Source organism: Hyperolius riggenbachi, chromosome 2 (genome assembly GCF_040937935.1).
Source record: "Hyperolius riggenbachi isolate aHypRig1 chromosome 2, aHypRig1.pri, whole genome shotgun sequence".
In the NCBI taxonomy this organism is placed as follows: Eukaryota; Metazoa; Chordata; class Amphibia; order Anura; family Hyperoliidae; genus Hyperolius; species Hyperolius riggenbachi.
Window position 1 is genome coordinate 104,044,105 of NC_090647.1, and position 18,646 is coordinate 104,062,750.

An 18,646-nucleotide genomic window follows, 5' to 3' on the forward strand; every position below is an offset into this window, starting at 1 on the left:
CACCCCGGCCACGCCCTCACCACGCCTCTAGTCACGCATACCATAAAGATTTCATAAGAAACATATGTTGTTTTATAATTCAAACCACACTGGTCCTTTCTATCCTTGTTCATTTTCCTTCATAGTAACATTTTAAAATTAGTCATATATCAATTTAAAGGCTGGGAATAAAGTTTAGAGTCAATCAAACACACATTTTAGTAGAGAAATATATATATTTACATAGAAAGAGGGACAAAGTCCTGAAAGAGGGACGAATAAGGGTGGAAGAGGGACAGGGCTCCCAAAAAGGGACTGTCCCTCCGAAAAAGGGACAGTTGGGAGCTATGGAACACATTTAATTGAAATAAAATGTCTCCACATTTCAGGTTCACTTTAATATAGTCATTGAACTTCCTATTGAAAAAATCCTATCCGATGGGACCATAAAGTTGGCAGAACTAATATTTCAAATCCCACGTCTTCTCTCCAGTCACGAAGTTCGCCTGGCTGGCAGCGCTATGCTCTGCAATAATATACACCTAATGACCTATGGGCCTGTCTGGCGTGCCTGCACACTAAGCATAGCTATTGCTGTCCACTGATTGGACTGTGATGTTTCTGCAGGGCAGCTGTCACACCACGCTTTGAATTGCAGACTGTATTCCTGTCGGCCAATCCCAGTGGCTGGCATCCAGCGGTGACACATAATTTAGTCACATGTTTATTTGCTCTCGGAAACGAAACTGAAAGTCCCTGGAAGGAGTCTACGGCGGCGGCAGCAGCAGGAACAGCTGTACGTGCGGCGTGTGTGCAGAAGGTGATCGCAGATAGTGACGGTGTCCCGGGGTCCATGGCTCACGTTTCCCCGGAAGTCTGCGCCTTCTGCGGGAAGGGGGACGATTTCGGATCGCTGATAAACACCTCCGACGAGGAGATCCTCGTGCACTACAACTGCGCGGTCAGTCGGTTGTTCTCTGCATGTTTGTATACAGCTTCCTCTTGTAATCCTGATGGGCACGGCTGGCAGGCGATTGGGGGGAGAACCACAAAGCTGTGTTTGTCGGCATTATTTGCAAACTTTCTATTTCTGCATGTCATAGCTCACAACTGTCCATGTTTTTGGGAGCCCTGTCCCTTTGTCCCACTTTCCTCCTCATTTGTCCCTCTTTCAGGACTTTCTCCCTCTTTCTATGTAAATATATATATTTCTTTACTAAAAATGTGTTTGATTGACTCTAAACCTTATTTCCATCCTTTACATTGATATATTACTAATTTTAAAATGGTAATATGAAGGCAAATGAACCAGGATAGAAAAGGACCAGTGTGGTTTGAATTATAAAACAACATATTTTTCTTATGAAATCTATATGGTATGCGTGACTAGGGGTGTAATGGGGGCGTGCTCAGGTGTGTGGTATGGACATGAGGGCAAGTGTCCCTCTTTTTCATCTCAAAAAGTTGGGAGGTATGCAGGGCCGTGGAGTCGGAGTCGGAGCAATTTTGGGTGCCTGGAGTCGGAGTCGGGTAAAATGCAACGACTCCGACTCCTAATGAATTTGTAACTAATTAAAATAGAATATATGATAAAATGTTCTATTTCTCACATAATAGTCATTAAAAATAATGTATATATACAGTAATAGCTGTGCTAAGTCCACAAAAATGAAATAAACCAATCAAAATTAGTTACTTGTGCTGCTTCACTAAAGCAGTCCCCGTATTTTAAAGTCAGATATACACATCTGATTGTGACTGTATATATAATATGTACACAGGAATCTCTTATATGTACGAAATAACATCTATGCTGTAAGAATAAAGCCTGATGTGTAGCTGTGTCACTAATAGAGATGGTCAATGAGATGGAAATAATTCTGCGTTGATTCTGATTTATGCAAATGTTTGCACTCCCTTTGCTCATGAAATCCAATAATTTGATATGTTGTTAAAATTTGGTTTGGTGACTACAAATTAAAGGGTACCTGAGAAGGATGAAAAGTAAAGTTTTATACATACCTGGGGCTTCCTCCAGCCCCCTTCAGGTCAATCAGTCCCTCGCTGTCCTCCGCCACCTGGATCTTCTGCTATGAGTCCTGGTAATTCAGCCAGTCAGCACAATCCAGCCACGTGCCGCTCCTACAGCCAGGAGCGTTCTGCACCTGCGTAATAGTGCTGCGCATGTGTAGTACGCTCCCGGCGGCGGAGTGTGTGCATGCGCACTATGGCAGACTGGCTCAAGTACCTGGACTCATAGCAGAAGATCCAGGTGGCGGAGGAGGACAGTGAGGGACTGATTAGCCTGAAGGGGGCTGGAGGAAGTACCAGGTATGTACAAAACTTTAATTTCATCTGTCTCAGGTTTACTTTGTTACACAGTAGTACTATACTCTACATATGCACTCCCCACAGAGCTGCAGGGAATCCACTGAAAATGCTGTGCACATAGAACACAGAGGTGTTGTCTATCACCCATAAACCTGGTTCAGATTGTACATGAAGAATGTGTAATAGAGGAAGAATCTCCTCATTCTCCTGCAGAGTACCTGCACATCACTCTTACATGTATTCACAGTTACATTGCCTAGGGCCTGATCCATGTTCAGATTGTGCATGAAGAATGTGTAATAGAGGAGAGGAAGAATCCCCTTATTCCCCTGCAGAGTACCTGCACATCACTCTTACATGTACCCACAGTTACATTGCCTAGGGCCTGATAGATGTTCTTTGTTCCGGTTTGTACCTTTTACAAGTACTCTTACCAAGGACTAGTTTTAGTCTAAAGGGAATAAATATAGTAGTCTACATATTCTTCTCACTTCAGTTGTCTTGTAAAATTCCTAAGCGTTGGCAGTTAAGAGACGAATTTCACATTACATACTTTTAATCAACAAAATTATAATATGCAAATTAGAGGAGTCGAGGAGTCGGAGTCGGTGAAATTCTAAACTGAGGAGTCGGAGTCGGTGGATTTTTGGACCGACTCCACAGCCCTGGAGGTATGGGCACAGCTGGCGGGAGATCGGGGCAAGGAGAACCAGAAAGCTGTGTTTGTCAGCATTATTTGCAAACTCACTATATCTGTATGTTATGTCATTTGTCACTGTACTGTACTGTGGTACCTGTATACTTAATTTACAGCTCTGAAGGAGGCATGCAGGTAACAGCCAAAACCAATTTTCATTTAATTGCCTGCATTCATATTTTACAAATCATCTATTAGCTATATTTTATGGTATTGTGAAGTATATCACAAGCGTCCAGGAGCACACGTTAGGCTTCAAGTAAAGATGGTGTGCCTAGGTCCTCACCCCGGTACCAAGGGGTCACAGTATCAAGTCCACAGAAAGGACCGGCACCACACAGCGTAATTATAGCTCTTTAAAGTTTTATTGGTGACAGCATGATAGCAACAACAGACCGCTGTTTCGGCCCTCTCAGGCCTTTGTCAAGGTGCCTAGTAATCATATAACATAGTGATACATCCATCCATATATATATAGTACAAAAACACCTTAGGGACCCAATGACCAATCATGATAGCGCATCTCAGGAGGACCTGATGGGAGACTGGCCACCAACAGCTGACCAATAATAGGCATGTATTTTAAATAGTCACTCACCAATCAGTGAAAAGAGACGTTTCCCTGCTGAAGCAATAAGGAGAAAGGGCGCATCATAGCGGCCGCCGTTGCCTCCGTACACGGAAGCGAGCGGCCTGACGTCAAGAGTCATGTGACTAGTCACATGACTCAATCAGCTGACGCCCGCTGACCAATCCTGTGCACCCATAATCCTCCGTGACGGACCAGCATCAGCCTCCACATCATAGCGGTGGGTGGTGCTAGAGCGACCAAGTTAGTCCGCCCATATCACTATAGTAACCCGGACGCTTGCAACCAGTAAAAGCTGCAGCACTCACCGCACCACTGCGAAGTTAAAGGGGAACACTCCTGTCTCGTCTAAAAGCGCTTTCATGTAGGTCTGAAAGATAAAATACAACATATTAAAACTTAAAGAGAGTATAATCACAATGTTCACAATATAGTACAGAGATGTAAGGCAGGGATCACTATAAATTGAATACAGAAACTCAGATCTAACTCTCTGTTAAGTCATTCCCTCCCCATAGCATCTAATCTCCTGAACCACCCTGCCTCCCTTCGCAGCAGTTCCTTTTGCTTATCACCCCCTCGCCACTGGGGTGACACCCCATCAATGGCCATTACCCTTAAGCAGCGTACACACGCCGGACTGTAGGCAACGACGAGTCCGTCGTTGCCTCCCGCTGGGTGGGCGTGCCAGCGACAGTCCGGCGTGTGTACGCTCTGTCGTCAGACTGATACCGCTGTTTCTGAGCGATCCGCCCGGCGGATCGCTCAGAAACAGCCGTATCAGTCTGACGACAGAGCGTACACACGCCGGACTGTCGCTGGCACGCCCACCCAGCGGGAGGCAACGACGGACCCGTCGTTGCCTAAAGTCCGGCGTGTGTACGGACCTTTAGTTGAGAAACCTGACTTCTCTTTTCACAGATTGGTGAGTGACTATTCAAAATACATGTCTATTATTGGTCGGCTGTTGGTGGCCAGTCTCCCATCAGGTCCCCCTGAGATGCGCTATCATGATTGGTCATTGGGTCCCTGAGGGGGTGTTTTTGTACTATATATATGGATGAATGTATCACTATGTATTATATGATTACTAGGAAACTTGACAAAGGCCTGAGAGGGCCGAAACAGCTGTCTGTTGTTGCTATCATGCTGTCACCAATAAAACTTTAAAGAGCTATAATTACGCTGTGTGGTGCCGGTCCTTTCTGTGGACATGGTATAGTGAAGTGAAGAATCAGCAAGTGTCAGCTGGCCCTTCATGGTATAGAGCCTACTTTTTGCAAAGCCCTCTGGCCCTTGCAGAGTAACATTCTGACAGGTAGATTTTGTTATTAGAGCGCCAATAAAGACTATTAAGATTGCAGGAGCTCCGATACAGTTAAAGGATACCTTAGCGCAAAATTAAATTAAAAACGGGGGAAGCTGTGGGCATGAGGAGAGCCCACTATACATGCCGTTTTCTAATTTAATTTTGCGCTGAGGTATCCCATTCTCCTCTGTCCCCCTCCAGTACTGCCTACTGACGCCGAACTTACTTCCTGGTCGGGGTGGTTACGGCTGACTGTGCAGGAGCCGCACGTCCTTGATCACGTGGCTGGGAGCGCTCTGCACAGGCATACTACCTAGTTGTGACGTCACAGCTACGTTGTGTGCCTGCGCAGAGAGCTCCCAGCTGCGGGTGCGCAATTAAGGACGCGCACCGCCGTGCAGCACCTGCGCAGTTAGCCGTAACCACCCCACATGCCTGCATCACCCATTTTTTATTTAATTTTGTGCTAAGGTAGTTTGTGCGTTCTCCCCATGTCTGTGTGGGTTTCCTCCGGGCATTACGGTTTCCTCCCACATCCTAAAAATAGATACGTTAATTGGCTTCCCTCTAAATTAGCCCTAGACTACAATACATACACTACACAATACATACATAGACATATGACTATGATAGGGATTAGATTTTGAGCCCCTCTGAGGGACAAGACTGTATGCTGTGTACAGCGCTGCAGAAGATGTTGGCGCTATATAAATACTAATTAATAATAAAAAAGAATAACTATGAGTTCAATATAAAAAGTAATTTGTGACGGGCCGCACATGCGTGACTGGACAAGGTTATAAAAAAATACAATTCTCATTCTGCTTTACCCCTTTTATTAAGAGTTGAGAGGTGCTGTGTGTTTGGCTATATGCAGATACTGGCACTTCGGTTGGCCTGAGGAAGTGGGCATAGACCAACGAAATGCATTGCCAGTGCAAGATAAACTCTTATTTGGTAATTAACCCATTGTCATCTAGTGGCAAGCACTTTATTTCTAGTTTTATTTGCTTTTAATATATTTTACACTTTTTTGGGGCCTCTTCCCCTGTTGTGCTAATTGTCCTACCTCCCCGAGTGGAGGGACCTCACTGTGGCGCCACCACAGTCAGCTCCAGACCCCTTTTTGAGTGCGACCACCCTTCCATCATTGGATATACCTGAGTGGAGATGGGTTTGTGCATCTCCACCTGCCTTATTGGCAGTTGGAAACAGCTGTAAACAGCTATTTTCCACAATGCAACAAGGTTCACAGACAGGAAACTGCCAAAAGTTCGAACTTTTCTTGTGGGAGGGGTTTCTTGTGGGAGGGGTTTCACCACAATATCAGTCGTACAGCGCCCCCTGATGGTCTGTTTGTGAAAAGGAATAGATTTCTCATGTAAAAGGGGGTATCAGCTACTGATTGGGATAAAGTTCAATTTTTGGTCGAAGTTTCTCTTTAACTATAACTGTAATGCCAGCCACAAAGTGTTTGGCCTGGTGTTAAAAAAAACTGTCTGTTCCCGGTTCTGAACGGAACAGATACTGTACAAACCTAACGGATGCGAACGGATCCAATGTTAACCTATGGAACAGTTCACATGCGTAAGTTTCAACTGATCCATCCTGCACGACCTACTGAACGGACCACAAGTTTGCTGCAGCACCTGTTTTTCCGGACCGCTGAGCCCAGCGGACCAGAAACGGAAGAGGAAGCTCTGCATTGGAGAGAACGAAATGAGAGAACGAAACGTTTCTTCACACTTGTGAAGAAATGGACCATTAAGGGCAAAATTCACTGGGGGTGGGGGTCTGGGGGAGATGTGGGGACGCGAACCTGGCCGTACCTGAGTGGGTGGGTGGGTGAGGGAGGGTTAAAACTTACCCAGGCTTCCGTCTTCTTCATTGCAGTCAGGCGGTAAGGAGGGTTTCTTCTAGGCTTCTGTCTTCTTCCGCCTTATATTGCTTCTTACATCGCGTCGTGAAGGAGGAAGCATGACGCGATGTGAGACGCAATATAAGGCGGGAGAAGCCAGAAGCCTGGAAGAAACCCTCCTTACCGCCTAGCTGCAATGAAGAAGATGGAAGCCTGGGTACGTTTTGACCCTCCCTCACCCGCCTCGGCTGCTGTGTGGGGGAGAAGTTTGGACTAGAGGCCTGCATTGGGTCGGGTACCCACGGGTTACCCAAAATGCGGGTCCGGGTACCCAAATTGTTTCTAAATGGTTGTAGGTAGCAGGGTGCGGGTCGAGTTGCGGGTAGTGATAGCAAGCATAAGACAGTTCTGTAACTATTGCTTACCATTATCTGTGATAAATGCTGGCACCAGAACACTTGATGACTTGTTTGCTGCTGCTCATCTTAATCTCTTAAGGGCCAGAGGTTTATACTCCCCTAGTGACCAGGCAATTTTTTTTACAATTCAGCACTTTGCTACGATTTATTGCTCGATCATGCAAATTAGCATCCAAATGAATTTTACCTCCTTTTCTTTCCACTAATAGAGCTTTCTTTTGGAGGTCTCTGATTGCTGCTGCAATTTTCTTTCTTTCTATTAATTAAAATTGATTATTTTTTGTAATAAAAATCCCTATTTCTTTTAATTAATCCTCCCCTCCTAAATTGGCCCTAGACTGCGATCCATAGACTACACTACACATACATAGACATCAGCCTATGTACTGTATGTGATTTAATTTGGGAGCTGTAAAATTATTTAAAATAAACACATGAGATAACTTCAAATGAACATTACATAGTTACCTTGCCATCAGTTCCTCTCAGAAGCTCACCATTTTCTTCTGACAACAATTCCTTCCAGTTGTGACAACATTTTGCCAGAACTGAAATATATCAGTTGCTGTCAGTTATCAGAATCAGAATTTATTATCGCCAAGTACAACAGTGGATTGTACCCGGAATTGGTTTTGGCGCATACAGGGTCGTTGGTGAAGAAACAAGAAATAGCATACAGTTAAGCATGGCACATACATAGACATGGGACAAGCATACATAGGACAACATTACAGCTTGTGCGTACAATTAGCAGAGTGCAGCATCGCATACAGTTAAGCATGGGTCATACATATAAACAATCAAAGCAAAAGTAAAAAGCAAACAGAGAGCATTACAGCATACACGTACAGTTAACGTAATACAAGCATAGCAAAGCATACACTGGTAGCAGGGACAGAAAAGAGTAGGACTGGAGGAGCAGCCTGAGAGCTGATATGAGCGCTGCCATTTTCGGCACTGGACGCTACACAGCGACACGCTCCCAACAAGACAGGTGCTACCGATTGTCCGTGAAAGTAGAGGGAAAGAAACTGAGAAAGCTGAGAGGCATCATGAAGGAGGCGGACAGCAGAGTTCACTCGGACCAGGTTGCCCGAGGAGTGGCGCTCCTGATCTCAAGTCCGCATGGCTGGGTGATGAGGGTGCAGACACAGTGGGGGCCCTGTGGGGCCAGGGGGCATCCGGGGGCACCTTTGGGTGGTGGATGTGGGGCCGGGGGCCACCCCGGCTTGGCTGCAGTGATGGACAGGTCAGGGGGGTTTTCCTTTGGTGGTGGCAGGACACTGATGCCCAGATGCAGCAGCCAGCTCCACTTGGAGGGGGGCAGCATCAGAAACAGTTGCAGCCCACGTGGACAGGCCAGACCCAGGTCTCCTGGCTGATCGGTGAGGTGAAAGGAGCTGGAGCCTCAGAGCGCAGCCGCTGGTAGATGGCAGCCACCTCAGTGGCACTGTGAGCGGGGGGACCCGGTGGTGGAGGGCGGAAGGTACCCCTGCGGTGGAGCTCACTGGGCGGTGACTGAGGTTGTACCTGTCCGGCGATCCGACTCCAAAGTCTCCTGGCCTCCCAAGATGATCCCGTGGGCGGCGGCAGCAGTGGGTCCTCGTCTGGACTAGGGGAGCGTGCTGATCGGCTGAACCCGGCATGCTCAAACAGCTGATAGGGGCGGCGGCAGTGCGGCCAATGGAGTCCTGCTCCGGCCTTGTGGCTGGGATGTGTGGTGGATGGGGGCCTCTCTGCAGGGAGCCATCCCGGGTGCCGAGCTGCGGGGCCATGGTGTGCCGTTGCGGGTGGCAATGCCGGTGGTCTGGCCGCAGCAGTGTAAATCAGCAAGCTCCGTCCTGCTTCCTGATGTCTGCTGCGGTGCTCTCTGGGTCCTGCACGTGGGTCCCGAACAGCTGATGTTCTTGGGGACCGCGACCCGATGGCTGGTGCAGAGCCAGCATGTCCACGTCCTCCCTCAGCGCGAAGAGGAGCTCAGAGGTGAGCAGAGCCAGAATTACATGTAAAAAAAAAGTGAAAAAGTCCGGAGCCCTGTGGCCGTGGCGTCCGAGTCCGGCGCCATCTTGTAGAGGTATATCAGTTGCTGACAGTTATAGCTGAGAGGACAACTGATGTGCCAGGTAATGTCCATGTTTCACTATGGCTCAAGTGGGCGATGTTACAGCTTAACAGTGTGCTGACCAGAAAGCTGTTATGGAGTAATAGCCGTTTTCAAAATGGAGGACGGAGAATTCCCTTGATCACAGTGGACAAACAGGACGCGAGAGAGGAGAAAGAGATTGAGGAGTAGACTACACGGGAGGTAAGTATGACTTGTGTATGTTTATTTTGACTTTTAAGTTTCAGTTTAGGTTTTCTTTAAGTGACTAGGTTGTCCCCTGTACAGCACTGCGCTAGATCGGGCGAGCAAGTGCGCGTTCCCTGCTAATTTCTCCCACCGCACTTTGACGCCAATCGGCATTAGGTGGTCCCCAGAGAGTCACCGCCGATTGGTGTTAGGTGGTCGTGAGCTGTTTAAATATTAACAGAATTATTTCCTTCTCTTAAAGAGGAACTCCAGTGACAATAATGTAATAAAAAAAAAGTGCTTCATTTTTTACAGTAATTATGTATAAAGGATTTAGTCTGTGTTTGCCCATTGTAAAATATTTCCTCTCCCTGATTTACATTCTGACATTTATCACATGGCGACATTTTTACTGTTGGCAGGTGATGTAAGTGGATGGAAATGCTACTTGCTTTTTTTTGGCAGTTGGATACAGCTGTAATTTCCCACAATGCAACAAGGCTCCCACAGTGTGATATCAAGACCTCAGTGCTGTGAGGCGCTGACATCATTTGTAGGAGGGGTTTCACCACAAAACTAGCCATACAGAGCCCCCTGATGATCCATTTGAGAAAAAGAATAGATTTCTCATGGGAAAGGGAGTATCAGCTACTGATTGGGATGAAGTTCAATTCTTGGTCATGGTTTCTCTTTAAGCTGAGACCTCCCCTCCCTCCGTACTAGTACATATAAATGGTAGTGATGTGTCATTTGCGAACAAACCGGCTATAAGAGCCAATGCATTTTGATGTGAAGAGGAGCTAATGCCCTTCGAGCAGAGCTGAGGCTTCAGTCACTCCTGCTCAGCTCTGGTGTTTGAGATGAAGAGGGGTGGGTTGTATATCTGCTGAGAAGTTGTGCTGGCAGGTAAGTGGGAGGTGTAGGAGAGCGGTGAGTGGAATATAGTTACCTCATATCCTGAAGGCGGAGCTGGTAGTGAAGAGCATGATTTGTAGCCTGAGAGCGGTGGGTGGGGCTTTATGTCATGACAGAGGAGGTAGGGCTGGCCGTGCTGAGAGGAGGAGACGGAACACTAACAATACAATTTGCTGACCGATCATTCATGAATGGTTATTCGTATGAACGATTGAAAATGTTGCTTTGTGACCACTAATGGAAAACAATCTGACCAATCTGATCAGATTCATGAAATCGATCCGATTTTGGGATCGATCCCGTCACTCTGATTGGATTGGTTAGGTGTCCTTTGTCCATTACTGGTCACAAACAATGATTTCTGATTGTTCATACAAAGAATTGTTCGCAAATGATTGTTCAGCAAATTGTATCGTTAGTTTCCACCTTTAGGGTGCATAAACACAAAATCATGCTCAATTTTGTCTGATACAAGCTAAAATTTATTCAAAGATTGCACTCACGTTTTACTACCTCCCGGTCTCCCTCAGTATGACCTCCAAAGATCGCTGCTCTGCTGTTCCCTCTGTCTTCCTTCGTACTTCCTGGTTGTTGTAACAATGTCTGAGACTCTGCCCGACTAGTTTCGTCACGTGACTCATCAAGGGTTGCCTGCTATTTGTTGTGTGTGCATGACTGTAATGCCTGGTAGACACAATGCAATTTTCCAATGGACTGATGGCTGAATTGATTACTTCCGACAGGGCCAATCTAATTTCTGAAATAGTCAATCCAACCATCAGTCTGATGGAAAATTGCATCGTACCAGGCATTTCTTCTCGCTTTTAATTGATTTAAAGAGGAACTCCAGTGAAAATAATTTAATATAAAAAGGTGCTTAATTTTTACAATAATTATGTATACATGATTTAGTCAGAGTTTGCTCATTGTAAAATCTTTCCTCTCCCAGATTCACATTCTGACATGTATTACATGCTGACATTGTTACTGTGGGCAGATTATGTAGCTGTTCTGGCTTTAACAGACATATAAACAGCCATTTCCTGTGTGTGTCATTGTTACATTGTGGCAGTTTGCCCAGAGTACCGTACGGTACCAGAGCCTCTTGTGGGAGGGGTTTCAGCACAAAATCAGTCATACAGCGCCCCCTGATGGTCTGTTTGTGAAAATCATTATATTTTTCATGTAAAAGTGGGTATCAGCTACTGATTGGGATAAAGTTCAATTCTTGGTCGGAGTTTCTCTTTAAATAAGAGTAAAAAAAAGACTCTCCAAAACACTTCTTTGGCTTTGGTTTTTCTATAAATAGGTTTTATGTACTTTACAGCTACCCAATGATGCTTTAAATTTGTATTTTAGAAGAAAATGGAAAAAGTGGTTTGCGGTTCGGGTCGCGGGTCTGGTGGCTTACGGATCGGGTACGGGTATCAAATCCACCAGAAAGCAGGTTGCGGGTGCGCGTCTGAAAAATTTGACCCGCGCAGGCCTCTAGTTTGGACAGCTCTTTGTCCAATAGAAGCAGGTAATGGAGCTACAGAATCCAACTTGCTAGCCAGGTATTTTAAATGTATACATTACAAGAAATACAGATTTTTTTTATTTTAATGCAGAACGTTTTTTGCACTGCAGGTTAATGCAAATTGACTATTATTTACTACCATAATTTGGGAAGCTGAACTAGGCCTGAAATGAAAAGGTGCTTGATGTAGCTGTGAGTGGAAACATGTAAAATGAAGTGCATTTTACAAGTTTTCTATGAATAATATGTATCACTGGCAACATGTCATAAAGTTTAGTGCTAACATTTTTGAGTTTGATCAGGTGATAGTTTTGGCAGGCTCTGATTTGCTAGTCCCAATCATGTGCTAAAACAGGTAGTGATCACAGAAAATCAGAGCCTTGAAAATCAGCTGTTCAAACTGATCACATGCTTTTCAGGCAGCTGCCAGGTTACTATATGGTTAATCTGATCTTTTTTTCCAAAGAGGTATAAAATTGACACTTTATTTATGTATGTACAGTAATGTGAATGCATTTTAAAAATGTGATTACCTTCTGTTCTTCCTGTCACAGATGGGGCGGTCCCAGGAACTGTGAGTGGGTGGCTACTAGGCAACAAACTAGCTCATCACCTGCTAGGGATGATGACCCATCATCCCTTGCAGTGTGCTTTGGTGAAGACCCTTGGTCACTTAGACTCCAGGCCCTGGGTGTGCCCACACCAACCATCAGTGCCAAGGTCAACAGGGCCCTGACACTGTTATTTCATATGTCAGTAATTCTGCATATGTACGCAGCCCAAGATGAGCAACACATCTCAAATGTTATGGGTTTTACACAGGATGATCAACATCAATTTACTAAACTTTAAAACTATTCAGAAAAAGAATAGGGAACAACTGATACACTGTAGTAATATAAGCATACAGAAAGGTAATACTAAATACAGAAATGACAACAAGCACACTGCCTCCAGGCAACTTTCCAGAAGGAAAGCTTTTTTATTTTTAATTTCCTGTCAATGGTTACGTTAATACTTTGTGTTCCTGGCAAAAAGTCAGAGCCGGGAGAGAAAGCAGGTTTTACAAGTCTAAACGTGAAGGCAGTCGCAGGTGTGGACATAGCTGGGACAGGCTATACCTAAAAGGATTCCCTTATACACAGGAATTTAAAATAAAATTACAGCCAAAACATTTTTATTAGTGCTTACACTGCTTAGGTGAGTGAAGCAGTGGCTGGATAGTGTAATGGTTAGACAGCACCAATTCAGTAAGGAGACATTGGGCAAAACTCCCTAACACTGCTATTACCTATTAAAGAGGAACTTCAGCCTAAACAAAAATACTGTCATTAAGTTACATTAGTTATGTTAATTAAAATAGATAGGTAATATAATCTCTTACACACCCTGTTTTAAAAGAACAGGCAAATGTTTGATTTCATGATGGCAGCCATCTTTTTGGTTGAAAGGAGGTGACAGGGAGTATGAGACACAGTCCAACTGTCCTGTGTGCTGATCACCCCTCCCAGTTGCTAGGCAACGTAAATAAAAATATAGGAAATCCCATCATGCTTTGCACAGCATCAAGGAAAACCCGCCTGGCAGTTTTCTTTGATGGGTGGAGCTTAGCTAAAAATGCAGCTAAAAATGATGCTTTGGTAAGAAAAACAAAGTTCTGATGCCGTGAAACTGTTAAAGAAACACCAAGCCTTTTCAGTTCTGCTGAGTAGATTTTTAGTCCGGAGGTTCACTTTAAGCCCCCTATGCAGCACAAGCGATTTGAGTCTGCCAGGAGAAAAGCGCAATATAATTATTTGTCTTGTTTACATCTTTCAGGATGAGGAAAGCATAAATAGAGCCGGCCACGCCCTTCTACAAAAAAACAAAACAGTTCCCTACTTGGCGATGCCAGGATATTATCGGCACTTTGTCCTTCATTTTACCTCTCTTGCAGTAATGGTACGGTAGTAATGCAGTAATGTGTGCTCATCCAGTGGCAAGTTCCTCAGGCTGAACACTGAATGACCAGAAAGGTGGCCACACAACATACAATTAAAGAGAGTCTGAAGCGGAATATTTTTCCTCTTTTTATTGTGCAGCTATCTTCAGCATTAAATTTCAGAAATGCGGCAGAACGAGTTATTTATGCCCCTGAAATAGCCTAGCATAGTACCACGATTTTCCAGGTCCAGATTTTGCTGCCATGAAGAGGCAGAGCTGTGTGCAGTAGTTCTTCCTTTTCTCCAGTCAATCTCCGCCGATCACCGTCTCTCCCCTCCCCTCTCAGTGAAAGAAGACTGAGAGGGGCGGGGAGAGGCGGAGATTGACTGTAGAAGAGGCGTAGCTACTGTGAACAGCTCTGCCTCTTCATGGCAGCAAAATGCTGCGATCCAGGACAGTATTTAGGGCATTTTTGAGGGAAATAATTCTTGTTCTGCTGTGGGTATGCGGCGAAACAACTTGGATTTTAATGCTGAAGATGGCTGCACATTAAAAAGTAGTAAAACATTCCGCCTCAGACTCTCTTTAAAAGATCCGATTTTACACAGTTCGATTAATACAATCGGTTGTCCCAAAAAATCGAAAGCTTTTTTTTTGTTTTTAATCGAGAAATCCAATCAAATTCTTTTTTTTTTTCTTTTTTTGTGATTTTTTTACATTGGACATGTTGGTAAATTTAAACCAATTTTATCAAAAATTGTATGGTGTGTGATATATTGTGAAATCGTATTCAACCAGAACAATTGCATGTAATTATTCACTACATACCAACCATACCTCTTGATTTTTTTGGAGTTAACGATCTTTTATCCAGAAATTGCGGCAGTCTCGGAATTACGTGTATGGTACCTCAAAGATTCTGATCGAAACTTCCGATCAATCGGAAAGTTGTATCGGAATGCTCAAATAAAATCAAAATAAAAAAATTGTATGGCGTGTGGCCACCTTTAAAATTATGTTGTAATTGAGTTAGAGTGGTTGGCTATAAAATGGGCTCTAAAAGAGTTATGGTAATATTTACTAGTTTGACACTTTGACATAGTGACAAAGAAGAAGTTGACCAAAAGAACAGTAAATAGGTGGTACTTAAAGAGAACCCGAGGTGGTATTTAATTATGTTAGTGGGGCACAGAGGCTGGTTGTGCGCACTAACACCAGCCTCTGTTGCCCCATGATGTGCCTCCATGTCCCCCCTGCGCGCCGCTATACTCCCCGCAGTGCTGGCGACACGCAGCGCGTCGCCAGCACAATGTTTACCTATGCGCTGTCAGTCAGCGCCGCTCCCCCGCCTCCTCCGCATCGGCGCTACCCGCCCGCGTCACTTCCCTCCTATCAGCGGTTAGGATTTAGTTAGTGTTAGGCCCCTCCCATGGAGGATTGACTTCTTCGCAGTGGGAGGGACGAGTACTTAATAGGTTGCATGCAAGCTGTTAATGGAGACCAGCATCCTCCTCTAGTGGTAGACAGGTCACGTGTATGCTCGGTGTGTATTCGACCCCACAAGTGGCTTGCACTCTTTTGCAGGTAGGCACTAGTCTGTTTTTAAGTAGCGCTGCTCATTTCCTTGCTATAGAGAGTAATCAAAATCCAGGCAGAGGTCGGTGCAGGCAGCCGGCAGAGAGTAGTCGAAACCAAGACAGAGGTTGGTGCAGGCGGCAGGCAGAGAATAGTCAAAATCCAAGCAGAGGTTGGTACAGGCGTCAAGCAGGGAGTAGTCAAAATCAAGGCAGAGGTCGGTGCAGGCTGCAGGCAGAGAGTAGTCAGAGTAGTCAAAAGCCAGGCAAAAATCTGTAACAGTAAGGCAGAAGCACTTAGCTCAGAAGCAGTTGGGAACCAAATGGCTATATTGTTAACATCCTGTGCTTTCAAATGAGCTTATCTGCCATGGCAGTCAGGTGACATGGGGAAAGATCAAATTACAACTTGTGATTAGAGACAAATGAGAAGGAATTAGACAGGCTAAACTCTCAACATGTATTCAGGCTGTATTTCTCTATGTTTTATGTCCTGTATCAGAGATTGCGTCCAGAAGGGGGGATCAGACAGGCTAAACTCTCTATATACATGCAGGCAGCATTTCTCTCTGTTTGCCTTCTCTCCTGTGCAGCAGATCGGGGTACAGATGGTGGGATCAGACAGACTAAACTCTCAAAATACATACAGGGCACATTTCTCTATGTTCTCCTTTTGCCCTGTTCGAAAGTTCAGGTCCACTTTAAATGGTTGTGCCGCCCCCATGACGTCATGCTACCCTGACGTCACACCGCCGTTTCGCCGTACTGATTGGTCGTCGGGAAGAATTGAGGTAAAGGGGATCCAGGTGGCCTGGGAGAGAACACTGGAGTCGCACTGGCCAGCGCTGATCACGTGCGTTACCCAGGAAAACAATAGGAGCAGCAGTATCAGCCAGCCCGAGCTGAGCTTACCGCTTTCAGCTCCTTAGTCCTTGCCTGAGCTCAGCGTGGGATTACCGCCGGGGGGGGGGGGGGTTAATAAAAAACGTAAGTATTATAGGTCAAGTTCACAGGTGGTGGCAGCATCGGACCAGATGCCCAATGGTGCATGATGGACACTGCGAAACAGGACATATGCACCTTGTGCAATATTGCAATGTCAGGTTATCTTAAACAATTTGAATAATGTGAGTAAAATGATTTGTGTAAATGAAACACTAGGGATGCGCATGCCATGGGATGAATGTAGAATTAAGACTAAATCCATTAAAGGCAAACAGAAGAATAACATTCTACAATCCTCACTGACTTCACTGTATTCTGATGTAAAGAGGAACTGTAACCAAGGACTGAACTTCATTCCAATCAGTAGCTGATACCCCCTTTCCCAATATAAATCTTTACCTTTTTTCGAATAGATCATCGGTGGGTCTTTGTGGCTGATGTAATGGTGAAACCCCTCCCACAATGTGATGTCATGACCATGGTCCTGACAGTTTGCTGTCTGTGAACTTTGTTGCATTGTGGGAAATAACGGCTGTTTCCAACTGCCAAGCAAGCAATATTTCCCTCTGTGCATAGAACTCTCAGTAATGAACATTCCATACAGATCTCCTGGCAGGGCTAAATATATCACCACCAGTGATAAATGTCAGAATGTAAATCATGGAGAGGAATGATTTTACAATGGGCAAACACTGACTAAATAATCTATAAATAAATATTGTCAAAAAATAAGCTATTTTATTAATTATGTTTTTTCCACAACAGTTCCTCATTAAATTCTAAATTCCCTTGCTCATCCCTCTTAAAGTGAACCTGTATTGGCCAATGGGTAAAAAAGTGAGATACTTACCTAAGCCTCTGGATAGTCCTGAAGATTCCCATGTCTTCCTTGACACCACTGTTGCCGCACTTGGGCCCTCTGCACTCATCCGACATGAGCTTGTTGGATATGTCTTCTCAAGGCTTTGCTCCCCTTCGTGAACAAGTACAGCCCCGCTTGCGCAGTGAGCCAATCCTACTTCACAGGTCCAGCCATACTTGTACAGGGGCAGTACTGCCATCCTTTTTTACGAAGGGGGGCACGGCCACATACTGTCAGAAGGTCCCAGCCAGTGATGGTGGGGTGGAGGACTAGAGGCTTCCCTTTAGCTAGGTAAGTATTTAACTTTTTCCATTGGCCAGTACAGGTTTGCTTAAAACACAGATACAAATGAAAACCTCCTGTACAACAAAAAACAATTGTACCCAAATCTTAGTTATGGTGGCATTTATTTTTATTTTCTCTGTTTCTTTCAGCTTTATTCACCTCAAGTGATTGAAAGAAAGCGGGGCAAATTAGATACTGAAACTGTGAAAAAAGAGATAAAAAGAGGAAAAAGACTGGTAGGTTATTTATTTATAAGTGTATGTACTCTTCTCAATTATAGTTTGCATTTGTGCCATTGGTTTTTTCAAATGAAAACTACAAGGAAGACCCAAAATCCTGCAATAACCCTTTCCCATTCACTGTCTAACTTGTAATTAACAAGGACACACGGTAGTCATGTGATTGACGTGGTCACGTGATCACACATGTGATGCCAGTTTAGGAAGTACTTTATATTAGGCATATTAGGGAAGATCAAAAACGGACTGGCACTAGATTGTTGGATGAACCACGGAGGGGGCGGTGTAGCCACTGTGCCTCCGGATTAAGGATCCAATGTAACAGTAGAAGGAGAAAAGGTTCCGGGCACCAGTGGATAAGCAGAAGAACACCTTTATTTCATCCTTAGTACAAAGATTAAAATTGATGTTATAGCCTAACAGTCTGTTTCGCAGAGTCTGGCTCTGCATCCTCAGAGGCAAGAAAAATGACATCTTTAAACATCAGAAAAACTGTTAAAATACCACTCCAGGTGTCACTCCCCCCAGCCAAATGAGCGTGGGAACGACATCCCGAACAGCTGCCATGAAGAAGCCCCGCCCCTTCCGGGCACGTCATAGAGGGTTCCGTATCCAAAACCGGAAACGACGTGGATTGCGTAAACGAAAGCCGCGGTATCAGGGAGGAGTGGCCCGGCGAGCGTCCTGTATATTAGGCTGTGCCCTGCCCAGTCCCAATAGCCTTTAAAGCGGATCCGAGATGAAAAACTAACTATAACAAGTAACTTGTCTATATATCTTATCTAAAGTTTAGATAGTTTACACAGCAAATCTAGCGGCAAACAGCTTCAATAGAATATGATTATTTCTTTGTATGATACAATGACAGCAGCCATTTTGTTTGTAAACATTACAAACAGGCAAGCTTATCTG

At 44.8% G+C, this 18,646-nt stretch overlaps 1 protein-coding gene and 1 long non-coding RNA gene across 14 annotated transcripts in view; one reads left to right on the forward strand and one right to left on the reverse strand.

Moving 5' to 3' along the window:
* LOC137545670 (uncharacterized) overlaps positions 1 to 3,968 on the reverse strand; it is a 45,078-nt gene extending 41,110 nt beyond the window's left edge. Inside the window, exon 1 of the long non-coding RNA XR_011026074.1 lies at positions 3,905 to 3,968. This is a non-coding gene — a long non-coding RNA (uncharacterized lncRNA). The remainder of the gene's footprint in view (positions 1 to 3,904) is intronic.
* The window catches only part of PHF11 (PHD finger protein 11), a 208,515-nt gene that overhangs the window by 43,866 nt on the left and 146,003 nt on the right, over positions 1 to 18,646 (forward strand). For 9 of the 13 annotated variants that reach the window (XM_068267137.1, XM_068267142.1, XM_068267145.1 and 6 more), the window contains exon 6: positions 17,645 to 17,731. In XM_068267137.1, coding sequence (XP_068123238.1) covers positions 17,645 to 17,731 — 87 coding nt within the window. Of the gene's footprint in view, positions 1 to 690; positions 941 to 986; positions 1,038 to 12,305; positions 12,375 to 13,778; positions 13,848 to 17,644; positions 17,732 to 18,646 lie in introns of those variants that run through there. The other 4 variants (XM_068267147.1, XM_068267150.1, XM_068267148.1 and 1 more) reach the window with 4 other exon arrangements.